The sequence below is a fragment of the Python bivittatus genome, unplaced genomic scaffold (genome assembly GCF_059951505.1).
Source record: "Python bivittatus isolate LINGU-HERP-01145 unplaced genomic scaffold, Pbiv_v1 ctg000330_np1212, whole genome shotgun sequence".
NCBI lineage: Eukaryota > Metazoa > Chordata > Lepidosauria > Squamata > Pythonidae > Python > Python bivittatus.
In genome coordinates, this window is record NW_028277058.1 from 53,143,452 (window position 1) to 53,171,380 (window position 27,929).

Here is a 27,929-nt window from a genome sequence, read left to right on the forward strand (position 1 = left end):
AGGAAAGGAAAGGAAAGGAAAGGAAAGGAAAGGAAAGGAAAGGAAAGGAAAGGAAAGGAAAGAAAGAAAGAAAGAAAGAAAGAAAGAAAGAAAGAAAGAAAGAAAGAAAGAAAGAAAGAAAGAAAGAAAGAAAGAAAGAAAGAAAGAAAGAAAGGAAGGCAGGCAGGCAGGCAGGCAGGCAGAGAAAAAAATGGATGGACTCTGTGAATGTATAACATCCCCAGATCCAAAGTGCATGCCACATTCTATATACCTTTGCCCTTTTTTATTATTAAAATACACATCTCAAAATGGAAATTGTGGTTACTCTAAGTCTGCAATCATTTTGATTGCTAAGACTATAGTAAGCATATATTAATTAGTTGCCCCCATTGACTAATGGACCTGGATGGGTTCCAGAGGGAGCTGGGGGTTCTTCCTGTTGGTCTGCTGCACGGTCCATCTGAAGCCTTGGTAGCCGCTTGGAATAAAGGGGTGGCTAAGGCTTTGGATCGGATCGTACCCATGCGACCTCTCTCCTCTCAGGGATCCCGGCACTCTCTGTGGTTTATGGAAGAGCTAAGGGAGAGGAAGTGAGAGAAGAGACATCTAGAGCGTTGCTGGCTCTCAATGAGGGACGAACTCGACCGAACACGGGTTAGAGCGGCTATTCATGCCTACTTAGCGGTGATAAGGTCAGCGAAGCGTCATTACTCCTCTGCTCTTATTGCGTCCGCAGATAGCCGCCCCGCAGCCCTGTTTTGGGTGACACGAACCCTCCTGGATAAGGATGGCTTGGAGAACCTTCTGCAGGGACGTGCGGAGGAATTTTCTTGGCATCTATTGGATAAAATCGCTCGGATTCGTTCTCAGTTGGATGCTGGCTTTACTGCAGGTCCAGTGGAGGTGCCTAGGGAGGAGTCTCGCCCTGTTATCTGGGAATGGTTTGAACCTGTTGAACCTGAGGAAGTGGACAGGGTCCTTGGAGCTGTCAGCTCAGCCACCTGCTCTTTAGATCCATGCCCCTCCTGGCTTGTGAAAGCAGCACGGGGGGTGTTGAGTGAGTGGGTTCTAGCAATGGTTAATGCATCTTTGAGTGAGGGGGTTGTTCCCTCACCTCTTAAGGAGGACTTAGTTCTCCCCCTCCTTAAGAGGTTATCGATAGACCCCACTATACTGGACAATTTTTTTCCAGTATCTAACCTCCCCTTTTTGGGGAAGGTGTTTGAGAAGGTGGTTGCACAACAGCTTCAGAGGACCTTGGATGAAGCAGATTATCTGGATCCCTTTCAGTCGGGATTCAGGCCTGGGTATGGGACGGAAACAGCATTGGTCGCACTTTGGGATGATCTCTGGCGAGGGCAAGATGAGGGTTGTGCATCCATCCTTGCCCTACTTGACCTATCAGCAGCTTTCGATACCATTGACCATGGTATCCTTCTGGATCAGCTCAGAGGATTGGGGGTGGGCTGCACTGTGTTGTGCTGGTTCACCTCCTTCCTCCAGGGCTGATTCCAGTCAGTGGTGGTTGGGAAGGAGAGATCCCACCCTCGGCCCCTCTTATGTGGGGTGCCACAGGGTTCGGTGCTCTCTCCCCTCCTATTTAACATGTACATGAGGCCGCTGAGTGAGTTCATACATCGCCATGGGATACAGCATGCTGATGATACCAAATTATACATCTCTTCCCCTGGCAAATCCCAGTGCCTGGAGGCGGTGAGGGTCTGGATGGGGAACAACAGGCTTCAACTGAACCCTGGCAAGACTGAGTGGCTGTGGGTTCTGGGGTCTTCTGGTGCTAGAGTTATGTCATCTTTGGTACTGAATGGGGTTGCACTGCCCCAGACAGACCCTGTGTGCAATTTGGGGGTCCTCCTGGACTCATGACTCCTGCCCAAAGAGCAGGTGGCACTTGTGGCTAGAAGGGCCTTTGTATAGCTTTGTGTTGTGTGCCAGTTATGCCCATTCCTAGATCAGAGAGACCTAATCACTGTCACTCATGTCCTGGTCACCTCCCGTTTGGATTTCTGTAATGTGCTGTACATGGAGCTGCCCTTGAAAAGTATCCAGAAGCTTCAACTGGTGCAAAATGCAGCAGCAGGGGCAGTTCTGTATGCCCCTAGGGTGGTACACTTCGCAAGCTGTACTAGTTGCCAGTTTGCTTCCGGATCCAATTCAAGGTGCTGTTTTTGACCTTTAAAGCCCGTCACGGCATGGGCCGGGTTACCTGAGGGATGGCCTCTTCCTGATTACATCTGCCCGTCCCATCAGATCTGGCAGAGAAGGCATGCTGCAGATCCCGTCTGTTAGAGAATTACATCTGGCAGGTCCCAGGAAGCGGGCCTTCTCTGCTGTGGCCCCGCCTTGTGGAATCTCCTCCCCCCAGAAGTGAGATTAGCTCCGTCCCTCTTAACATTCCTAAATCCCTCAAGACCTGTCTATGGGATCAGGCCTGGGGTTCCCAAGGGACTGGGGAGATTTTACGATGGCTCCCTTATTAATTTTATCCCCTCCTGTTTTGTGTGTTTTTACTGTTTTTTATATGTAGCTGTTTTTATGTATTTATTTTTTAATTGTTGTACGCCACCCAGAGTCACCTTGTGTGAGATGGGCGGCTATATAAATATGATAAATAAATCCTAGCTGGCTCCAACTGGCTTTTGATGCCAACAATAACAGGGGATTTCTTCTAACTACTTAAGCTGCTACAGTAAATAGCTTTGACTGAAATGTTGCTTTTGGTACAGCTTGAAAATACACACAGTGGTTTCGTTCATAGAGTGATGTATATGTGTTGGACATTAAGCTGAGGAATAAAATTGAGTTTCCCAACATTCTTTCCCTTTATTGTTATTAAAATCAATAATCCACATAAAAACATAAAACCAAACACTTAACAGTCAGGGACACACTATTTGATGGTGTATTTTAATCACAGGAATACTGAATTTAGTCACAGTACTAGTTATGTTAGCCCTGGAATCAGAAGGTAGGAACTTTAGATAATAAAGTCTTGTTCGTCTTGGAGACTGTCTCAAAAGAGGTGAAATGAGAGAATTCTGTATGTCCCTATAGATACAATGAAGCAGTACTACATAGGCAATAATTTCAATCTCCTCTGAACCACCAAGGGATTTTGGAGTATCTGTCCAGTAGGAGCACTGATTGATTGATTGATTGATTGATTGATTGATTATGTGCCATCAAGTCATTTTCAACTCCTAGTGACCACATAGATAGATTTTCTCCATGACAATCTATCCCTAACCTGTTCTTTCAAGTCTCCCAATGTGCGCCCATTGCCACTGGAAGTAGGATCATAGATGGTAACTAAGCTGGAGATGGTGAGATGTTCGATTCAGGCAGTCCTCAACTTATGACGACAATTGGGACTGGAATTTCCATCACTAAGCAATACAGTAGTAAAGTGTGATGTCACATGACCACATCGCTTAGTGACAGCAATCCCAGGCAGTCTTGGTTGCTGGCATAACCCGAAGACACACGGTAGTTAGCCAAGGACCTACCCCAATCCAAGCCATTCCCGGCTTGCTCCGTCCCAGGCCAGAGCCTTGATAAGGTAAGGGACTGCCTCCCCTTCAATTCACCCAACTGCCTATTCCACCCCCCATCTCTGCCCTTTTGGCCACCATGCACCTTGCCTTGCGGGGCAGCAAGTAGCCCCAGAACTGTATAGTATGGGGCTGCTTGCCATACTGCAGCTCAGGGGCTTCTTGGAGGGTCGTGGCTCTGGGGCTGCAAGAAATCCCTTAGCCACAGCATAGAGTGAAGCGGCAGCCACCCCTGGAAGCCTCAGCTACCCCAGCCCAGTCCAGCAGTGCAGTGCAGTGCAAAGCCAACCCAGCCCAGTCCCATCCGCAGTCTGCCTCGCCACCCTGCACTCTGTGGCTCCTGTCGTCCTGTGCTCTGACACCCCAGTTGACCTTCACCGTCTACCTTCTTCTTGCTCTTGCTGCTGTCACGACTGTGCCACTTAGTGATGGCTGTTCCAGCCGTCCCAGTTGCCATCATTAAGCAAGGACCACATGGATCATTAAGTGAGGACCTCATGTGACTGCAACTTCTGACTTCCTGCTGGCTTCTCCATTGACTTTGCTTGTGGGAAGCCGGCAGGGAACATTGGAAATCATGATCACGTGGCTGCGGGAACACTGTGATGGCTGGAACTCCAAGGGCCAGTCGTAGATCCCCCTCATTCAGCAAGGTCACAAGTTCGAACAGTCACTGAATGAATGGACGTAAGCTGAGGACTCCCTATACAATATGAAGAATATCTGTACGTTCTGGGCCATCAAATCGAACCCAAACTAAGTGCTTAGCAATTTGTCCTTTTCTAACTCTCTTTTTCATTTCTTATTTGAATGCAAAAAACAACTTTGACTAAAGATGTCTGCCTGGAAAATGAATTATTTTTGTATGTTGTCATATATGCACAATCTGCCTACAGTTTCTACAAAGAGAATATTTGTCGCAAAGATGATTGTGCAAATGAACTTGCTGCTTGATATGTGCACAGACACCCATCACCGCTAGAAAAATTCAAGGCTGCCATCAAAATAATCACTGAACCTTCATATCAAGAAAACAACCTTCCCATTTTAAGAGATGTGTATGGAATGATTGCTGAAGGAACATTTTAGCACCATTTTCATGCTTGCAGTTTCCAACAATGTGAAATGATCTCACAATATTATGCTCTGTGTCATGCAAACTATGAGAAATGGGTTTTCACATTTCTGATTTAATCTTGCACTCAAGAAGTTTTAAAGGATTTTATCTGCAGGGTCATTTCAAGGTTGAAAGAGTGATGGGAAATATGTAACCTTAACCCTAACCCTAACCCTTGAATGAGGGGTAGGATAGAAATCAAATAAATAATGCAAAAGAGGATAATTTAGATCTTTTGAAACTGCAATGCAAAACACTAGAGGAGACTGTTAGATCAATATAGTCATGAGATTTGCTAGATGTCAGTTCTTTGCTTTCTTCTTGGGAAAAAAAAAATGCTTAAGTGTCATAACCAGGGTTAATTCTAAAATGATAGGCCAATATACATATTCAAATGTTAAAACCTGAGAAAATTCATAAGAACACTACAACTTGACGAGGAAGCGAATACATTCGTAATATGTCCTGCCATTCCTCACTTTTGTTAAGAAAGAAACACAGTAAGAAAGGGTCATCAACATTTTAATCACATCTCTTTCTCAGTCTTAGGTCCTAATTCATACTCATTTCAATATATTAAGTAAAGTGGCTGGGATCTGTTTGTTTTTATTTTAGACATTTAAATACTTATTTTAGGCTATCTATTACCATTCTAATTACTCATTCTGTACAAACCTTGCAGTCTCAGGCTGATTTTTTCAAGTATTTCTGTGAAGGACATTACTATAGAAAAAATGCTGTGAAATTGATTATCCGTGTTATTTTCCCAAGTATAAGTGTAGATTGCTGGATTCTTCTTGGAAATATTACTAGAGAACATGACTTCTGTGAGTAAACAGTAAAGGTATTACCATGCATTTTTGCTCAGTGGTGCAGGCATCCTTTTAAAAAGCATAAACAAATAATGAAATTGGCCAACATTTTTCAGGTTTGCCAGATTTTATGAGTTTGGTAACCTCATTTTATGATAACCTAGTGATCCTTTGGAGTCCGATGAAAAAATTAAATTTGGGGATGTTGTAGACACTCTTGGCCTACAAAGGTACTGGTAGATGTTCCTTCATTAAACTGTGAAGTGCCTCTTCTGCTAGATGATTATCATGTTTACCTCTGAAGAATCCTCAAGATCTTGCAGGAGGCAATGACATCCCAGCCAGCTGTTAGAGAAGAGCTTGAAACAACGACTTCTCCTAAAGAGAACCCAGCTGGAGATGATGATTTATGGAATCCAGTGTCCTTCCAGGTCCAAGAGAGCAAAAGCAATTGAAGCTACTAGTGCAAAGACATAGCAAGAGCAGGCACAATAAGAATTTCACCAACAAAGCTATTAGGTCACATCAAGGGGGAAAGCCCTGCTCTGCAGATTTAAACCTGCCCTCTGGCCTTCTTCAGTGTCCTTTACAATTCTCATTCAACCCTGAATATCTCATGGATCTCTTGAATCCAGACCTATGTATCAGGACCCTTTGACTGATTCATGACTTTGTCTCCTTGTCTACTACCGAATTAAGAAAAATGTGACTACAAAGAGCAGACTACGCTACCTGTAAGAACTTATTACTCTCAGATTTTCTAATCAGTATCTTTTGTTTTGCTTTGCTGTTTTTCCTCTGCATTAGACCAGCTATGCCAATTACTTAAGAGTGATTGATAGCAATTATGGCTGTAAAACAGGACAGATTGCAAGCAACATTCTAATCACTCTTGGCAATAAAATAGAGGAGTTATGATAACAAAATGAGATGCTATGCACGCAGCTGATTTAGCTCATGGTATCTGTAGCTGTTGGGGAAATAGAGCTTTCAGCAAATTCCGCCCCTCATTGGAAGACTCCAACTGCTCTTCTACAAAAAATAATAATAATAATAATCAGAAGTGAGCAGACGTTTTACTGGCTTTCTGAGCCAGAATTTGTTGCGTATGAAAGATCTTCCTTTTGATCCCAACACAAGCAATGTTTCTTATCAGTTTGATGACAGTGGTTAATGCTAAGTAAGTTCTCCTCATTTATTCGTTCAATTTTTATGGCCATCCATTTGCAGAGTGACTGATTTCAGCAAAGTCTAGTTCTGAATAACACATTGAATTTTATAGCCCAACTAAAGTGAATGTATGAAGATGCTTTAGAAGCAGCTTCAGCAAACTGGAAAATAAAGCATCTGAGACAGGGAAATCAGCTTGCAGAAGAATACATTGATGACATTTAGCTTCTATCAGGGAGTTTAATTTGGAATGAATTAGCCCTTACAGATCAATTTCAGGACACATTGCATGTTGAGATTTCACATGAATTTGTCAGGGCCCAGTCATCTCTTAACAAGACCTATGTTGTTGTACTTGCACATCAGTGGATGATTGGAAGGGTGAAGGAGATCTTGTCACCATGAAACTTATGGGGACAAGGAGCTAATGACTGAGACATTCCTAAGATTGTGACCTCCGCCTTAGGAGAATCTCCTTATTCATGTTTTTTTCAGAACTCTCTGGATTGTTGATTAATTGTCCAGTTGTGTGAACGACTGATAAATTCCACTGGTCTATTAGATCATGAGCAGCATGTCTGAATAATGTTATAGCCCCTCCAGGCTCATCATGTTTGCCAAGGTGGAAAAGTCTGTCCACAATAGACTGGGATATTGCACCTTGGCAGTTGGCATCCAGAAAAATCCCTTCAAAAAAGAGATGGTACTTATGTGGTAACCAAATACAGGTGTGTAAAAGATATACAGAATCTTTTAGTCTTTGCCAATTGTTACAAGTGCATCATTCCCAACTTTTCCAAGAAGATGCAGCTGTTTCCAATTTGCTGCAAATTTAATTACAGTTCCATGAGATAGAAGCTCTCCAGCTGTTCCAGCTTCTGAAACAAACCTTTATCTCCCAGCCAATTCTATGTTACCAGGATCCAGAAAAGGTCTCTGTGGTGAATGCAGATGCCTCTGTCTAGGCAATTGGTAAGGTGTTCATATAGTCATCTAGAAAGGACCCCCTTGCATTTTTCAGTTCAGAAAACTCAAACTGATTACATAAAATTACAGTAGTTGGGAGAAAGCTTCTGGTCATTAAATCACTTTTGGGACCTGGCATCATCTTGAAAGGGACTCATTCAATCATCACTAGGTACTATAATCAAACCGAGAGTATTTACAAGTCACAGAAACCAGAACCTTTTTTGTCTTTAAGTTCAACTTTACAATATCTTATGTTCCTTCTTTCTTCATTAAACAAGGTGATGCCCTTTCTCAAAACCAAGGACCGGGATGAAGCCCTCCTTTCCTTCAACTTTTATCAGAAAACTTCACAGCTACCAAACAGCCTGTATCCTTATTGGACAAGATTTCAGCTTTAATCAGATCCACATGTTGAGCAATTCCAAACATCTTCTGATGAGGAAATCACCTGTTATACTTTGGCCCCTGGGATTTTGGTTAGGGGTTTGTTTTTTTGTTTGTTTGCTTGTTTGGCAACCAAGATTTGTTATATGTTCTGCTTAGCTCTATCAGTGAAGCATTTGGACCATGCAAAATTTGTGCATCTGTTTTCCAGGAATTCTGGTAGCAACAAGTCCGTGCAGATGTGTACATTATATCTAGAACAAAACGAAAGCTATATTCACTGTTAAAACCACTATTAAAACTACTGAGCTCAAGCTCAGATACTTTGGCCACCTAATGCGAAGAGAGGACTCTTTGGAAAAGGCCCTGATGCTGGGAAAGATTGAAGGCAAAAGGAGAACGGGACGGCAGAGGATGAGATGGTTAGATAGCATCACTGAAGCAACGAGCATGAAACTGAGCAAACTCAGGGAGGCAGTGAAGGATAGGAAGGCCTGGCGCAATACGGTTCATGGGGTCATGAACAGTCGGACACAACTTAACGACTGAACAACAACAACAACAAAACCACTTGGTTTTCTTCTACAAACTCCCTTGGTCCTTGATGATCAGCTTCATTGGATTCATTATGATTTATCCCTGTGATAAGAAATGTCACAGTGGAGTTTCTTTCTTGTATTGATCTTGTCAGCAAAACAGACTTAGTGGTTCATAGCATAAGATTTCCACTTTTATGGACTGCCTGAACAGTTGCTTTTTGACCAAGGCTCACAATTTGTAGAATATCTTTGGCAGGCTCTGTTCTGGTTCTTAGATGAGCAGTTTCACATATCCTCAATATCTTATCAGCAATTGGATGGGCAGATGAAATGGACCAATGAAATATCTGGCCTGTATTGATATTATTATGTAATTTTTAGTTGAATTCACTTGTAATAATTCAGTACATGACTACACACGACAAACCTCATATTTTGCTAATCTTGGTTACCATCCCATTTCTTTTCATCTGCTTTACCTCAAACTTCAGTTCTGCTATTAACTAGGCATTGTCAAAGTTACAGGCCCAGCATCAGGTCCTCAGTGATGATCATTGATCATTGATGAGGACCTCAGACATTTTTTTTCAGATCACCATTGGCAACTGTGGCCACTTTTGTCCACTGAGGAAAAAGATTTGGTTATCTATCCAGTACCTGTCTACTCAGTGTCCACTCCATTGCCAATAATTATTTGGGGTTTCTCCCACTGTCACCCAGATCAATGACATGATTGGTAGCAATTATGGCTCTAAACAGAACAATGATGCATAGTGAAAACACCACAGTAATGTTGGTATCTCCATAGTACTATTTTGGTCTTTAAGGCAAACCAGACCTCATGGTCAAGAACAGAAGGCATAAAGGTAGTTTTGAGCTTTGATTCACACAGCATTTTGCATCTTCTGTCTACCATGATGGTGGTGAAATGTTGGTGCACCACACCTGTGTACAATTCTTTGTATGAATAAAAACAGCCTCACTTGATATACCTCACTACATATGTGGATTTTTTTTTTAATGTATCAAAATATGAAGCCTTCTGTTAGCAGTATTCATTTTGTCCTTCTGTGTTCACTGCAATTCCTGTTTAGAAGCTGTATATGGTGCAGTCCATAGCTCCAAGAATCTCCTCTGCGTCTGACTATGAAAATCGGCACATTGCTTTTTGCAGAGTTCCAATGATGCTGAGTGTTCGACAAAACAACATCCAGCTAAATGCAGAAAAGTGCTGCCCGCTGGAGAAGGATGTAATTTGAACATTGTCAGAGGCAATTGAATTATTTGTTCATTAGGATGTCTCTCCCCCTCCTTATTTCCCCAAGTGAGCTCTTTTGCCACATTAACTGAAGCATTTGCCTTGGAGAATAGGCGCATATGAGAGGTTGCTAACTGCACATAACAAGTTGCTAATCATGAGGAAATTATAATGGCTTTTTCATGGTCCATTGTCATTTAGTTATCTTCATGCAACGACTACCCTCTATGTGCAAATGTTCCCATTAGCACGGGGGCATAAAAGGCCAATCTATTTATTTTTCACTGTGCAATTGCTGTGGAGGTAAAAGGGCTAGGTACACATTACAGGCTAATGTGGTTAACACTGTTTCAGTCCCGTTTTTTTAATAATCGAAACATCTTCAGCTGTGGGCAATTGAGGACAGACATGTAGCAGGGGTGCTTAACTGCTTCCTTGTTTTGCCAACTTGGATTTTTTGTCCCCTAAAAGGATACCAGAGATACCGGAGAAGATCTGAAATTCAGGGCATGAAATCAGTTTTGGCTTAAGAACCATTTGATAGTGGAACCAATGACCTGGAGAAGTGGTGGACTCCTCTTTGCTAGAAGTTTTTAGAAGCCAGAGAGACATCTTTCAGGGCTATTTTCATTTGGATTCCTGTACTAAATCAGATGGGCTAAACACGCAATTCTAACTCTGATTCTATGACTCTATGGAATAGCTCAGGGTTGTTCTTCCTGTGCTCCATCTATTCTAAGTCATTCCAGAAATCCTGCCTCCACTCTGGACTTCTATAACCACTGAAAAAGAAGGAGGCAATCAGACAAGGTATTTGAATTTGAGTACTGTGAAAGAGCTGATAAATCTGTATCAGACACATCTGAATAGGGAGCCAACTTGGGCCAATACCTTGAATTGCATTTTTCCTTTTTGTTTTCAGTGTTTTATTGGTGCTGTATTATTCTCCCTGCAAGTGACAGGATTCTTGCTGTCAGCAACATCAGCCAACTATCAGACAAGGTTAAGAGACATTGCTTTCATTTACCTGCTTTGCTGTACATCAACATTAATTTAAAATTCAGTTCTATATTTGTTAGCATTCCCTTGCTATGAGTTGAATCTGGCACATGTCTTCTGAAGTTGTGCCTTTTATTCTGATTTAAGATGATGGCCACTCAGTCATTTTCTAAAAGGTCTTCCTGAAGAATTCTTTGTAAGCTAACTTATAGCTGACTGAAACTCTAAAGTCGCTCTAAATGGCAAACAATTTGCTACTTACAAATATACCGTGAAAAAGTAATCATCACAGGACAGAATGACAATCTGCAGACATAACCTTCCCTAACTTCATGAACATTATTGAATGTTTAATTGCTTATTAAGGTCTAAGTATTATGTATTTTTTGGGTCAATGACCATAAGAATGTTTTGATTTGATTTGATAGCCTTGATATAAAAATTGTTTGTGTGTGTATCTGTGTGGTACAGGTAGTCCTCGCTTAACAACCACAACTAGGACTGGTAACTCCATCACTAAGTGATGCACTCATTAAGCAAGACACCACATGACTGCAACACAGTCATGGTCATTAAGCGAGATATCATGTGACCTCCAGCTTCTCCGTTGATTTCGTTTGTTGAAGCCAGCTGTGAAACATGTAAACGGTGGTCATGTGACTGTGGGACACTGCAGCCATTGTAAATGCCCACCAGTTGCAAAGTGCCCAAATCTCAATTACATGACCACGGGGACTTGGTGATGGATCTAAGTGCAAGGACCAGTTGTAAAGTTACTTTTTCAGTGCTGTCATAACTTTGAACAGTTGCTAAACAGGGCAGTTGTTAAGGGAGAACTACCTGTAATTCAAGAGAGATGAGGTGCAACCAGTGGTGGGGATTCAACTATCAAAACAATCTAAACCTATCTATTCTTCCTGCAGCTGTGGGCTCAGTGTGAGTTTTATCTTGACTTATCATTTTTCTAAGCTAAAAGGACTCTCACCATTCAACTCTTCTCCTAAAGGTCTTCTAATGCTTTGATTATTTTAGTTGTACTTTGTTATAGGTCAAATTAACATGTCTTGTGAAAGGGATGTTTTCTCTGTGTGTGTAATAGGAGGAGCTTATTTAAGAAGCATGTGTGATCAAACAAGAGAGAGGATCAAGAATGAATAGGTTCTGAATTATTTTGGACTGAACACAAAAGTAAATGACCAGTTCAAATACAGTTACCTTGAACCAGTCTGACCATATAGAGGGACTATTCAATTCAATTTCAGTATAGAGAGAATAAATGAGGATTGAATTGTAAAAAAGAGAGAGAGAGAGAGAGATATGAAGAAAAAAGGAAGGGGGAAGTTTGATAAATCTGGTTGGATGGAGTTAATGAGAAGCTCAAAAAAAAAAAAAAAAGTGGAATGGAGAAGTTTAAAACACCAAAAAAAGTAATGTGTGAGTCAATATATGGATATGATGGAACTGTGTATAAGAAGAGAAAGGCATGGAGATCTAGAGTGAATGATGCTGGTGTAAATCAGATGTAGTTAGATTTCCTTTCCTTTACTCTTATTTCCTGCTTTAATGTCTATGGCTAATTATTTCTGCTTTTTTCTTAACATTGTGTACCCCCAAAAGGAATAGTGTGATCGGTGTATATGCATGTTGGATTTTTTTTTAGACTTCCTTTTTAAAAAGTGGAAGAAAAAAAATACTATTTGTCTGCTTACTTAAAGAATTATATAAGATGTACTACCCCCCGCCCGCCTTGCCTCCCGTAAGGAGATCCACACACTTTGGCTATGTTACCAAGTTTGCCATTAGAGGAAAAAGCAATAACTAAGCCATTATGAGCTACATAGAGAGTTATCAAAGGCAAAGAGTTGGCAGTTGGCTTGTCTTGGACGGTGCAGCAATTGATGGCGCTGTGAGACAATCTTGGTTTAGGAGAGGAAATGGAGTTCCACTCAAGAGTCACCTAACAAAATAACTCAATATTCTTGGACTCCATCTGAGCGCAAAACTGCCCTATAGGCTGGAGAAATTAACTCAGTTGGTGAGGAGAGTGACTAAATAGACCTTCCTGCACCTCCACATTTTGGAGATTGTCATGCCTTATTTGTTATTTTAGTCAACCATTATAATTTTAAAAATTCCTTTGTTTTTTTGAAAATAAAATACACTTGATCTCCCACTTTGGCTGTTTTTCAGATTTCCTCTTTGTTAAGCTAAATGAATAAATAAAACTCTGCAGGAGAGTCCATATAAAAAAGGGTGAGGCTTCATTCAGATGGTTGCAACGGCCCTCATGACTTTTTTTGACCCCCCCCCCCACCAAACACCCGTGCTTCTCCAAATACTTTTTTGAAAAAATTGCGCCCTAAACTTATCCTGGAGATCGATGGATAAAACAACTGACAATCCTTTTCAAGTTATACTTGAACGCTGTTGTGTTGTAGGGAACTGAATGGAAATTGCACACCCAAATAAGCAAACAGTTGCAATGATTTTTCCTCACTGCACTTTATATTATATTTCACCTATATTAGGTGGTAACATGTACCTATAAAAGCAATCCTCACAGGGAGAGGATTACATAATCTAAAGTCAGAATTTTTTATTAATTCAGGTCAAAACATCAACACTGCCAAACTTTATTCTTTATTTTATTAAACAAAGGAGAAACAAAACAAATGTATGTGTCATGTGTGCAGAGACATTAACACTGCCTCAGCTTAGATCTTTACAGCTGCACAACCAGAGTCAGTTATTTAGTTAAATGAGTTCTCTGAAATGTACTTATATATTTTACCATTAAGTGCTTTTAGGGAAGAAAAACATTCATGCAACTTAGTAAGCTGAGTTAATTTTTCTTGGTTAAGATGTTAGGACTTGTTTGGCTCAGTTTTGCTTTGTTTCTTAGCGTGTTGTTTAGTTTATTCATTTATTTATTATTTGTTATAGCCGCCCAACTCCGGTGGACTCTGGGCAGTATACAAAACCAAAACATCCTTAAAAACAGATAAAACATAAAACCACACAGACATCCTGGACTAAAAAGATCTTAAAAGCAACACAAATTAAAAAAAAAAAAACAGGGATCCCCAAAATACAATAATACATTAATCCCAGGATGGGGACCAAAGTCCAGTTTTAAGAGATTTCTGAAACCCTAGGGGAGAAGGTGTCCTCCTTATCTCGGGGGGGGGGGGATGCTGTTCCAGAGGGTGGGGGCCACGACAGACAAGGCATGCTTCCTTGGTCCTACCAGATGGCAACATTTAATAGAGAGGACCTGAAGTGCACCCACTCTGCTGGAGTGGAGACAAGGGGCTGGAGATAAGCAGTCCCTCAGATATCCTGGCCCTATGCCACATAGGGTTTTATAGGTAATAACCAGCACCTTGAATTCCACTCAGAAGCTGACTAGTAGCCAACAAAGCTCATGCTGCAGTGGTGACACATGGGTATACTGAAAGGTGCCCATTACTGCTCATGCTGCTGCATTTTAAACCAGCTGTATCTTCCAGGTGATCTTCAAGGGCAGCCCCATGTAGAGTGCGTTGCAGTAATCCAGTCATGAGGTGACCAGAGCATGAGTAACTGTCTGAAGGGCCTCCCAAATGAGGAAAGAGCAAAACTGGCAGACCAAATGAACCTGTACAAAGGTCCTCCTGGCCACAGCTGCCACCTGCTCTTCTAGCAGTAGATCCAAATCCAAAAGGACCCTCAACCTGCGCACTAGTCTTGAATGGAGAAGTTCAACCCCATCCAACAGAGAAGTAACATCCCTGACCCCCAGGGACCAAACAGCTACATCCACTCAAACTTGTCAGGATTGAGTCAAAGTTTGTTCCACCCCATCCAGACCCGAATAGCCTCCAGACATGGGTTCAACCAGGGTTATTCTTATGTTCCTATGCCACATTCTTCTACAGATTCCATCCATTCAACAGAATTGCAAAACATCATTCCTCATACTTGTATGACGCCATTTTTGGAGCTGGTGTTTCTTTGGAAAGAAAAGAAGGCACCATTCTGCAAATGGCTCCAACTGACGAGGCAGTTTGTGGGGGAGGGAGGTACTGTAAAACTTCCCTTCCACAACCGTTTTTTTTTAAAAAAACACACCAAAACCAAATACTTGCCAGAATGCCTATTCCATAGAAGTAATATCATTCAGCACTGCAAGTACTGGAAACACTTAGTTCTTCTATTAGGAAGTAGAAGGATATCACCTGCTTGGATCATGGTTGCTTTATTAAAACACGCAGCTGGAAGAGCGGGCGATGATATTACTGTGGAAAGTACCATATGTAGACAAACAGAGAGGCAGGCTTTAGGGTAACTCCGAGTTTGGAGACCAGTGGAACATGGCGATAACCTGAAAGTAGACCAACAAGACAACAATTCAAGCATATCAAGCCAAAAACAGCTATGGAAAAACCTACTGGTCAACAATGACATACTGAATTAGATGGATCAACTTTCTGACTCTAGCAACTTCCTAATGTTCTCTGTTTAGCATTTACTTCTAGACTGGCAATTAGAGCATCCACACCTCTCACACCAAAGAAGAAGGATTATCCAGCCAAGCAAGATGAACAGAAAATATCTTCCCTAGCATTGCTGCATAGAGGTGGAGAAGAGAAAGAAGCCTGCAGAGACCCAACAATCAGATCAAACAGTATAATATGAAATGTGCTATAAAACTGCAGAACTGCATGACCCCAGAAATGAAACATCCCCCCAACTCAGGGAATGGAAGTATCCCTGACTTGCAGAGGTTCTGATATATAGTCATTTAAATGAGATGTCACTTTCATTGTAACAGAAAGGGTGGCTTTTCTTCATATAAGAAGGAAGAGTGAATGGGTGGAGAGGAAGCAGAAGACCGAGAAAGTCAAAGATGGAGGGTGCTGGTAAGATCCTTAAAAAGAAAGAGGTGAGAAGTTTAATGAAGAAAAGGTAATATATAATCAATAGATGGAAGTGGTGGAATCAAGGATGGTTTGCAAGGATAGAAAGGTTTGGAGAGATATGGTCTTGATATAAGCTAGGTTCAATTATACAGGTAGTCCTCATTTAGTGACCACAATTGGGACTGGCAACCAGCTGTTAAGCAAAGCAGTTGCTAAGTGAAACTGTGACTGTTCTTACAACCTTACTTCAGCTTTCCTTTACTTTACAGACCTGCAAAGGTCATAAATGTGAGGGTTGCAAAGTTATTTTTTCATCACCGTCATAACTGTGAACAGTTGCTGTATGAGGCAGTTGCTAAACGAGGACTACCTGTATTTCCATTTCTTTTTCTTATTATCTCCTTTTTATACTGCTTACTATTTCTTAGTTTTTTCCTAAACTTTGCATAGTATCTCTTAGCCTGAAAGGATATAACATGAAGGGTATGGTATGTGTGTAAATGAATAGATTGGAATGCCCACAATCCAGCTTTTAATCTTTAAGCTATTTAAAATCAGTACCGTTAAGGATATCTGAATCATCACTGAATCATAATGGCCTACATGCACATTATGGCATATACAGAAAGAACACTTCCACAGAAAGAACCATTTACTTTTACAAAATATTAACAAATTGTTCCTTTTTGTGCTGTTCACAAAGAGAATAGAGATCAATTTGATATAGATTTTCCAGAAAATCAACCTCTTTCTATTTCGTCTGGCTAACTTCATATGGACATGTATGAGTGTATATTTTATCACCGATGTTAGGTGCTCTGTTATTGATAAATAGATGTTTTCCCCTTCCATAATAACACTGCTAGATGTACTCTGACAGCACACCAACTTTTTCATCTCATTAGAGTCTAAATATTTCATGATGGTTCATGCAGTGTGAAATACAGCTTAATATTTCTATGGATATTTTATGATGTTGTGTACGCAATATTAAACCCAGAATAATATTTTACAAATGGAACATTATGCTTTTTGTAAGTTTGTTATGGCAGAAAAAATGAACTAGAGAATACGACTGATTTCCATGACACAAACTTAAATCCATTTAAAACACTCTTAGATAAAATATCTGCTCTTATCTATATCTAATTTGGTTAATCTAAATCAGTGTATCTCAATCTTAGCAACTTTAAGATGTGTGGACTTCAGCTCCCAGAATTCCCCAGACAGCATGGGGAATTCTCCATATAACTGGAGTTCCAGGGAGATCAAGAAGGGTCTTCCATCCAGGCACTGAAGGTAGCAAAGGGAGTACCTTCCTTTTGCAAATTTAAAAATGTTCAAATTATTCTTACTCCTTTTTACTGGTGACTTATCTTTGTTCTATGCACTGTCAACTTTTATTTTTATTATGGTTAAGGGCCTCAAAAGCTTGCATGAAATATAACTGACTATTTCAATGGCTATTTTATTGGACTGTGTATGTAATATTAAATTCAAAGTAATATTTTACAACCTGAATTTGTAAAGGGAGACACACTGTTTTCCTGTACCTCCTTGAGGATCATTTCTAGATAGGTTGATGGCTGGAAACTGGAGCTGAGAGTGGTTTGACTTCAGAAGGCTCCACTGGAACAGTTTTTGTATGTTAAATATAGTCTGGCATTTTCCTACTCCCTAGACTCAGATACAGTTCCATAGTTTGGGGGGGGGGGAGTATATGTGTTATATTTTTTGTACTGATGAACTAAAGACAAGTTTTCTGCTGCTTGCTTTACTGGTACTTCTAGAGGATTGAACACCAGTGAATCTATAAGAATTATAGCATATATAGGCAGCCCAAGTAACTGGGTAACAATACAAGATCACTAGCATGCTTAATTGATCAATAATAGTCCGTTACACTACAGTGTGCATGATCATAAACAAGAGCCACAACTGGCAGGTTTCCACACTGATAAGTATGTAGAATCTAGACCTAGTATCCTTCGCAACTTTTCTAGCTCTTTCATTGCTTGGCTACATCGTAAGCCCAAGCACATAAGAGTTTCAGAAAACCTGTTGCTAGACCACAATCTCACAACATGAAGTTTCTTATCTATGAACTGAAATCTGTGACACCAACACGTGCATTAAAAATAATGTTTTAAGTTAGGATGGGCAAAACATGGCAATTCATCCATGTTGGATGACAACTTCCAGTATCCCTCACCATTGGACATAATGACTGAAACTGCCTGGAACTGTAGTGGAGGCACAACTCATGGGTTATAGACTTCCTCACTTAAATTTGTATGGGAGAAAATAAGAAAAGATTGCTTGTTCTTCTAAAGAGCAGAATTCCATATTCCAACAAGGCGCTAGCCCCATTAAAAGAGTAAAAAATCAGATATTTCACACTATAGTTTAAATCCTTGAAGGCAATAAAATTTGCCAGAGGACCAGTTTGACAGAATGTGGAAGAGGAAGATGATAAAGCTAACAATAGGACTTTTAAATCAAACGTCATGCTGCCAAATATTGTGCTACAGACTGTAATTCTCTTCAACTTTTTATTGTTCCTTGGCTTTTTAAAGGACAGGCAAATGCTTGTTATCTTCTATTAGTCAGGATATAATGGTCTTACCTTTATTCATGCTCAAAAGTGGCAAAGTAAATTGGCCAAGGAAGTCATTGGCAGTAAGTGCCATCTGATCTTCTACTACAAAGCGTATTAAGGCAAGATCTGGAACTTGGATATTAAAGGTGAATGTCTCATTCCATCTAGGGTTCAAAGCTGAAGTAAACAGGGAAGAAAACCCTTGTTAATCGTTTTAACCTTCATCATGAGAGGTGTTCTGAGTTTTGAAAACACCAAAAAAAAACCTTTTTTCCTTAGTCCCTATTCTGGAACCTTTATGGTTCTCTAATAGATTTTTGTTACACTTGAAATGTAAAAGAAAAGAGTAAGTTAAATTCAAGAGATTTTTAGGTAATGGAACTTTACCTAAAGTTCCTGATCCTGTCTCCAAGGGGAATTAACTCACTGGAATATTTGCATTGTTCTGTTTTTTTAATGCAAAATTTTATATGACTGTATTGATGCAAAAGTGATTAAGTGCCATAAGGAAGCAAAATTTAGGTGAGGTATATATAGTTGTATTCACATTTTATCAGTATACAGGAGCTCAAGATTATGAAGGTAGAACACCCCACAGTTGATTCTACTGAGATTCTTTTTGTCTAATCACATCTATATTTTATTTATTTATTTTCAACATTTATAGAGCCACCCATCTTAAAACAATTCTAGTGGCTTACAGCCAATATATATTCATCAAGATCATACTCAGCCATGTACAAATAAAACTGAACATTCATACTACCCCATTCTGTACCAGTTTAATTTTTTTTTAAATTTAGCAAAAAAGTTCATGTTTGTGTGTATGTCTGTTCTTTTTCCTGCATATACTGTATATATGATATTTTCTTAATATATGCATACCGTATTGTACATTTTCATTCCTAATGCAGTACAGTTTTACACAATTTTGTACACATCTAATATACACATCTTGACTGCATTTTCTTGAGCATATCCTTTTTGTGTATGAGCATCACCTTAATGAATTACTTTTTGTGGACATTTCCCCCTAATCTAGGTATGTCTGGGATACAAATTGCTTTGCCAGTTTTCAAAAATTGCAGGTCTCAGTGTTAAACTGGTTTCAGTGTGTGCATAGCTTAAAGGAGTAATCCATGATAATATAAAATAATCTGTACCTCGTGGCTCATTGTTCTATTATCCACTAAGACTGCAACTTTTTGGCACATCAACAAATAGCTACTTTGATCAGGCACTTTTTTGGAAAAAATGGATCCCTTCTATTCCAAAAGGTCATGACCAACTAAAATAACCGAACAACTATAATTCATGGATGTTGTGTCTGTTGTCCTCTGCACATCATCTAAATTAAAAATGGGGATATGATTGGGAATGATACACACAAAAAAGTCTTCCATTTGTGAACATTATGTATCAAAAGGCAGAAATAGTTGTAACTGGTTTAAAATCAGTCCTGTTGCTGAAAGTTGCATACAAAAATAAGTATTAATAATAGCCATGCATTTTGCCTATAACAGCCATGCATTCAAAATAGTATGTATTAGAGAAAGTTTTGTGTAAAACATTTATAAGTTGCAACTGACAAAATTTTGGTTGTTCCATCCATCCTTAACTCTGATAGGCTTTATAAGTTATTGAATTAACTTACAGAACTTCCTATCCCTTTCAACTTACCATTATTCTTTATGACAGAAGTTTGCCGTTTTGACATATCTGCTGAAACACCATGAATTTCTATTTTGACTAAAGGATCAGCCTTGTTGCTTTTGGACAGATTACTTGGAGGCAGCTGATAACCACTAATAACCTACAGAAAATACATTTATGTCAGTATGCATCCATTGTGCCTCCTTACAGTAGTGCTGGATTGTACCAGTGCACAACTAATTATCCAATTACAGATAACTTTTGTAACCCGGATCTTTTCACACATGGATGGAGATTCCCTCCCAACTCGCCATGTGATCGTAAAGTGAACCCAGAATTCAGCTGGTGAAAAATTCCTTACTCCCCCTGCTTTCTGCAAGAGAGAGCTTGGTGGGTGTGATGATATGTGGGAATGACCATATGTGGGAATGACCTTGGGAGACAGGGCAACGAGACACAACCAAGGGAACGGCCAGATAAAAGGTAGCTCAGCCCACAGCAGGAATGTGGATAGAGCAAGAGGCTTGACCCTCCCTGGTTTGGGGGCTGTAAAGGGGACGGGAGGAGAGAAGTACTTTCAGACTTGCAAGATTCTGTTAATGCAACCTTACAATAAAGTAGAATTAGCTCATCTGGTCATGTTTCCTGTCTGGTCTACCTTGTAAGGCTGACATCAATCTCTGGTCTTCTATATTAGGAATATATTGCCTTTCAATGTGAAGCCTTTGTTTTAATAAAACCCACTGAGTGACCAGTTCTCCAAGTCTTTTAATTCTTGACACTGATGTCCTTCTACAGCATGGTGAGGCCAGATCTGCTGACTAAAGACTAAAGACTATACCTCTAGTTTCCAAAAGGCTTAAGTATCAGTTGTCTACTTGACAATAAATGTCTACTCAGGAGAAGAGAAAACCAGAGGTCTCCAATGTACCTTAGAACCCAGCATAGGCCAAGGATAATGATAGCCTGGATGTAGAGATATAACTCTCTCAGTCTCTCGTAGCCAAATGCTGTGATAGTAATTCAGTTCATGATACAAAGGAATTATTTCTTAGATAAGTTGAAGATTCAATGAAACCATCTTACCTTTATTGTTAGAGTAATGGGATTATACCTTTCAGCAACGTTAAATGGGTCAAAAGCAGAGTCTCTTCTTCTCAAGTATTCTGGTTTCAAAACGTAACCACAGCCTCCATTGTCCAAAAATTTTCCAATGAGTAAGTCCATCTGCACCCCCGATGTTTGGAAATTTAAGGCCACTGTGGGCAAAAAAAAAATACTTCTGATCACAAGCATTGCAAGGTTTTGTTCAACACTGCAATGTGAGCCCTATGCTTTGGGGAGCTTTTCCCTAGTATCCTAACAGTACACTGTATCCATCTTTGAGCTGGCAGAAAATTATACTGGCATGAAATTTGCTATCCCCAATACCAATCAATGTCCAGTCTTTATTTCCAGTCACTGCCAATCCCCTGACTTTCCTCCAAAGTAATGGGATAACAAACCTCAACAGATTTTGCACACCCTGAGGCAGTCTTGAGACTAGTGTTTCTCAACCTTGGCAACTTTAATACATGTGAACTTCAACTCCCAGAATTCCCCAGCCAGCATGGGGAATTTCCTTCGGTCCTTGAGATGAGAGGAAGGTATGTCATTTTGAAAGCCACTTCCCCCACTTTTACCATGCCCCAGGAACAAAGCCAGTAGAACTGGTGCCCTCATTCAAGGGTGGCAGTTGCTGCCACCATTGAGGGGTCAAAGAAGAATCAGCAACAATGGTTCCACCCAAACTCCATGCCTGGCTGGAAACACATAAGGTTACTGATTTCCCACAAAACCAGAGCAGGAAATCAGCGCACTTCAATGGCTGAACGTATCCAAGCCCAACTATGTATCTAAGCACCTCCTCTTCAGATTACTGGGCAGTATAGGGATTAGAAGTGCTGGAATGGTCAGGGACATCAGTGGGAAAGTCACCATGAAGCCCACCATCAAACAGAAGTAACCTACTGGGGGAACATTGTTTCCGTTCAGGTGCTGCATTCTCACCCCAGCAGTCCAAGAGCCACCTCCATGGAGATGTAGAATAAACAAATATTTTTTTTCAGAAAGTCCCTCCTAAATTTAACATGTATTGTTTTGTAAATCCAAGATAAGAAAGTTATCCAAGTCACTCTTCTGATTTATTATTTGTATGTCCCCTTTATTTATCAAAGAAGAGACTTGCATTGTTCCAAATATTGCTGAATGACAACTGCCAGATTCTGTCAACGTTGATGGGAGTCCCCACCAGTTACCCATTTCTGCCAAAATTCAGACTGATAATAGGAGGTTACTGTCAAATCATCATACCTCCAAAAGAAACCACTCTCTGATTGAGATCCTTCTTTTCGATTCATAAAAGTAAAGTCACTCCTTCTCTAGATATCACTATTTTTGTTTGGATGCCTCTGTTGATATTTCAAAAGCATCCAATTTTCTGCAAGGCAGGTTTCCCCAATGCTGAGCAACATGCAGTTAATGTTCCTTTCATGCTAGGAAAATGTGCACTAGTATACAGTGCACCTCGTCAAAGCTTTTGGTGCCGAGGAGTTCGTATCATAAAATAGATCCATTTGTCTTTTGTTATACATTACGCCAAGAGTGAAAATAAAGCAACAACTGTTGAATGCAGCAGGAAAAGGTGGCATTTTCCTGTCACCCCCATCTTCTGCAAGACTCCCATGAGCTGCTGTAGATCCAAACACTCATCTGATTCCACACAATAAGCTTGTTGTTTTGGCAGTTTTTGCCTTCAGGTCAGCGTTGACTCCTGGCAACTGCTTGGACAAATCCCTGCAGTTTTCTTGGCAACATTTGGGAAGTGGTTTGCCCTTGCCTTCTATCTAGGGCTGAGGGAGAGTGACCTGCCCAAGGTCACCCAGATGGCTTCATGCATAAGGTGGGACTAGAACTCACAGTCTCCTGGTTTCTGATCTGGTACCTTAACCACTACACCAAACTGGCTCTCCTTCCCTTTGTTACGAAGGGGCAAAGACAAGGAATACCAGGCTCAAGAAAGAGGACAAGCACAGTTACTTAGAAGACCAGCACTCTAGAATTACTGTCTCAGAACTACTATTGCAGAAAGTTGACTTGGGGAGACTTCAATTTTCTCCCAGCAGTACGTTTACTATAATCAGAATAATTCCTGGGTCAAGCTTTCCCACCCTGACGCACTTCTGGGAGAGAGGACTTCATTTCCCAGAATTCCAGGTTAGCTTGGAAAACACGAAAGTTGAAAGTGGGTACTTCCAATTTCTTTCTCTGGTACTTAGAAAAGGAGAGGGTTTTTCATTATATCTGTATGGTCTCCATCAGTGGCATCTGCAGTCAACCCAAATGAAGTCAGAAATACCACCTTTACTTATTTGCATTCCAATGGTCAATACAAGTATGTAGATTGCAGAATTTGTGATGTGATGATGGGTGTCATGTCCATTTCTTCATTTTCCCCCCTGGCCCCCTTGCAGACACCCCTGGGTCCAGTGTAGTTATGTCCTTGTCCTCACAGGCAGCTTTTCATAGCTGGCAATGTACATCACAGCTTAAACTGAGATTCAGCATAAGAACGAATATTAAGTTGTTCACGTACATAATGAGATTTGTCTGATCTCTGCCCCTCCCAGCTGCTCTAGATCCATTCTCACCATAGCTGGATACATATTTCATGTGAACTCAGCCAATTGTAGCTAATTGAATAAATAAATCATAGCTTAGAGGGATCTGTGAACTAAGGTATTCTGGCTCCTCTGTCCCTGTGAACTTTCTGGTCTTCTTAGCAGTAGCTCACAGCTGTAGCCTAAACGTTTTCCTATATTTCTGCCTACTTATCAAACAATTATTGTCTCCCAAAGTGGCACAAATCAAAAATAGAGGCCCTGCCTGTTGAAAGTTGAAGCATTCTGTGAGTGTGTTTGTGTGTATGTGTATGTGTATGTGTGTGTGTGTGTGTATGTGTATGTGTGTGTGTATGTATGTGTGTGTGTGTGTGTGTGTGAGAGAGAGAGAGAGAGAGAGAGAGAGAGAGAGAGAGAGAGAGAGAACACATTCCTAGGAGCAGAAATCTGACTTGAGCAATGATTAGCCAAGTAGGCTTGATAACTAAAACAGAAAGATTTGCTTACTGGAAATACATTATAGACATAAGTAAGGCCTCCCACCTTGCTAACTACATCCTACCAGGAGGAGAGTCAAAGAGCATTTGAGTTTGGGAATTAAAGCAGAAGAAAGTGACCTCAAATTATCAATCTCTTAGACCAGCATTTCCTAACCTGGGTACCTTCATGATGTGTGTGGACTTCACCTCCCAGAATCCCCAGCCAATATGGCTATTGCTAAGAATTTTGGAAGTTGAAGTCCACACATCACAAAGTTGTCCATGTTGGGAAATGCTGTCTTAGACAAAGAACAAGAGTGATAAGTGAAAAAGGGACACGGGACAAATCCTTAATTCTACTTCCCCCTTTTGGCCAGTAGATCATGAGGTACTGAAGAGTCAGTGGCACTGGATTTGGACCTCCAAAACTGCCATCATGCTTTCAAAATGAAAAGGCCAGACAACCAAAAAGGAATGTTGCATAGAGGGGAACCATAACGGGGAAATTTGGTTCTCTAAATTCAGAATTTAGAATTAACTTCTTCATGAAAAAAAAAAAATCTGTGTGGTGGCTATGAGTCAGTGCCAATCCTCGTCCTCATCAAGGCTTTCGAATGAAGCAGAGAAATGTAAATGGGTAAATTTGTATCCAGTTCAGTCAGGCTTCCTTTATTGGCTGTTATTTTTTTTATTACATTTATATTCCATGTCCTACCAAAAAATAGTGGTGGAAAATAGCCTTGGTGACCCATGTTTCTTTGGTCAATGAATGGAGCCCACCATGCTGGTTCACTGTCCTTCTCAGCCCTACAGTTCTTTCTGGAAGCCTTGTATTACAATCTATTTTGGCCCCAATAATCACTTGCCCAGTATAAACCTGGCTGTACCTCATGCACAGAAATAGCAGATATGATCAGAATCTAAGTGACCTACCTAGCTGGCATCCAACATTCCAGAATTCTTGAGGATCATAATTTGAAGAGTCTGTCCTGGTTCCTTTGGGGTAGATTCTTGTAAGGAAGCGGATTGTGTGAGAGACAAAGTCAGGAGCTGCGAAGAGAAATGTTCAAAATATTATTGCAGAGAAATATGCCTAACTTTTTTTTTTTTTTTACTGCTGCTGTTACTCTGTTACTGGTTCACTGCTTCTTTTATTGCTTCTTTTATTATGCATATTTTTGCAATGTTTCAAAATATGCTTTTCTCAACCGTTTTAACCTCCTGTCTGGATTTTATTGCAACTGAATTTTTTTTTTGCAATGGGAAGCAATATATAAATGTTTAAAATAAAATAAAATACGTGGGGGAAGGCCACAAGCATTTTTTAAATATCAAATATAACAAGTTGGAAATATTTGAAAAGGAAGATTGTGTGTACTGGCAACAAATTCACGATATGTATTTATGCCTGAATGCCTCTGGGGAGGGAGAGAGCGAGCACCAGAGCCAGAATTGTGTAGTGATTAAGGCGCCAAGCTAGCAACGGGAGACCGTGAATTCTAGTCCTGCCTTAGTCATGAAGCCATCTGGGTGACCTTGGGCCAGTCACTCTCTCTCAGCCCTAGGAAGAAGAAAGCATTGGAAAATCACATCTGAATTGCTACCACAACAGCTACACGGAAGTGTCCATGAAATCCCAGAATTAAATTTGGCTCAAGGGAGTCTTTCTATATCCCTGTAATACATTGAAAAGTTTCATAAATTAACAAAGGCATCCTGTTCCTGAGGGCATTCTGAAAATGATGCTAACTCAGAAACAAATAGAGAAATATGCAGCTCACTTAAATAATGGTTGATGGTTGAAATATCTACATTACCTCTCCGTTTGATGAGTTTCTGACCTTTCACCTCCCCGATGGAATTATTTTGGTAGCATTTCTGCTTCTCCCTGGAATCTTCAAAGCTGACAAACTTCCGAGAAGCAGTATAAATCACGAGTTCAGAAAGGAGCAAAGCCACTTTGACTTTATGGCCCTAAGAACAGAGATTGACAAATGTTATGACTCTCAGAAGTGAAAATAATGTATGGTGTTCAAGTAGGTTGTTAAATACATCAGGGGAGACAACCTTTGGAAGACAGTGTACTGCCAGGCAAAGACATTCTTCAATCTCTTCCCATTCAGTTTTGACAAAAGAGAGTGTGCTTTAGCACCAGCGTGGTCCAAAAATTCAAGATGGTGCCATGACGATGTAATCTCAAAGCTCTACATTACACATACAAAATAAGCAGAACTTTGATCACACCACCATGGCATCATCTTGACTTTCTGGACCACACCCTTGTGCTTCAGACATTTTTTTCTACAGAGAACATTTTGATGAAATTATGCAGGATGGATTGTGGCAGACGTGTCTGTGGTGGGGGGCTAGATGGGATGCTAAAAACAAAAGCAGCTTTGTGCTGTTGTGATAGAAGTGTTGCACGTGCCATCACACCACCACCTCCACCCTTTTCGTGAATGCATGTGACATCACAATACATGTACAAAAGTGGGAAGTCTTGCATCACAATGGCACAATGCTGCTTTCATCCATTTGCCACCCCTGCAGATGGCACTAATGTAGGCCATCACTGAGCAAAGGGGAGGGAGGAGAGGCACAAGGCTGGCCACACCATCCTCTACTTCCATTGGATAAAGGAACATTTGGCAGCAGTGGTTTACCTAGTGAGTAAACTTGCACTGACCAGTCAAAGCAAAACATTAGAGTATGGCATAAAATTTGCACCCTCAGGGTGTTGGTGCCCTCAAAAAGATACCATCAAATTATCACTTTAATGTGATCAAAGAGACAACTTAGTAAACATGTAAAAAGTAGTCAATTAAGCCATATGGAATTAATTGAATTTTGATTATCTCAAAGTTACATTAAGCTAAATACAGTTTTTCCTTGGCCTCACTCTCTTTTAGGCAATGCCTCTCAGTATTACACTTAAAGATCAAGTGTGGCAACCAGTTCAAAAAAGGTTGCTTAGATTTGTATGAAGAAAAGATATTCAGTTGCTGGTGTCAAGATGGTCTTGTAAGAACCAGTTCTCATGTGGCCATAATAAACAGCCTGATGCCAGACCAGTCCATTACCAAAACAAGAAATTCAAACAACTGTCCATTCAAACGATTGTGGCTTCTAGCTCATTATACTGCACTGATGGGAGAAGGAGGGTCAAAAATCTGAACCTTAATTTCACTACAAATATGGCTTATGGTTGCTGGAATTCTTTCATAATGGCTTTATTAGTTTTTCTTCAATAAATCTACTCATCAGGACTTCAATGTCTTTGGAAGTCAATTCTTGAAGTTTCTTGCCCACCTAGTCAAGAGAAGCTTAATGGGCCTGCAAATTGTTGAGAAAACCCCTATTTCTGTTTTATTATTTTGAGAATATCACAACAGCATTGGTGTGCGGGATGGCCCTTGGCTTACCTTGCCCTTATCTTTTTTGCTTGTCTTCTTAGTGAGTGCTTTCTTTAACAGACGTGCATTAGTATCATCATCAAGGTCATCTTCTGACTCCATGGTATCCTCAGTTTCTTCTACAAGGCCCTGATATCTCTCACCCCTTCGTCGAAGAGTTTCTTCTAGTGTTCCAACTTTCTTATTCTTGATCAGGATCTTCAATTTCAATTGCTATGGGGGGGGGGGAAGGTGCACCAGTTCAGCATGGTAAGCCATAAAACTAAATGGCAATGACGGTTAAGTTTCTTACCTTCCATGCTAGGAAAATACTTAATAAAGCAAATACTAAGTGGGTTCACAGATCATATTAAGTAGCAGACAAAACCACATTCTGGCTTAGTACAAGATGTGAATCTGGTCTGTGCATGTTTCATCATGATAGGG

General features: G+C 40.4%; 1 protein-coding gene and 1 pseudogene across 1 annotated transcript in view; one reads left to right on the forward strand and one right to left on the reverse strand.

Annotated features, from left to right (window-relative positions):
* Positions 1–378: 378 nt before the first annotated feature.
* Positions 379–5,935, forward strand: LOC148215975 (uncharacterized; annotated as a pseudogene).
* A 9,138-nt stretch (positions 5,936–15,073) lies between these two features.
* The window catches only part of LOC103061230 (1-phosphatidylinositol 4,5-bisphosphate phosphodiesterase zeta-1-like), a 40,048-nt gene continuing 27,192 nt past the window's right edge, over positions 15,074–27,929 (reverse strand). Inside the window, exons 6-12 of the mRNA XM_007441070.2 lie at positions 27,513–27,716; positions 25,908–26,064; positions 25,024–25,140; positions 21,039–21,211; positions 19,980–20,112; positions 18,327–18,476; positions 15,074–15,162 (exon numbers count right to left, since the gene is read on the reverse strand). Coding sequence (XP_007441132.2) covers positions 15,074–15,162; positions 18,327–18,476; positions 19,980–20,112; positions 21,039–21,211; positions 25,024–25,140; positions 25,908–26,064; positions 27,513–27,716 — 1,023 coding nt within the window. The remainder of the gene's footprint in view (positions 15,163–18,326; positions 18,477–19,979; positions 20,113–21,038; positions 21,212–25,023; positions 25,141–25,907; positions 26,065–27,512; positions 27,717–27,929) is intronic.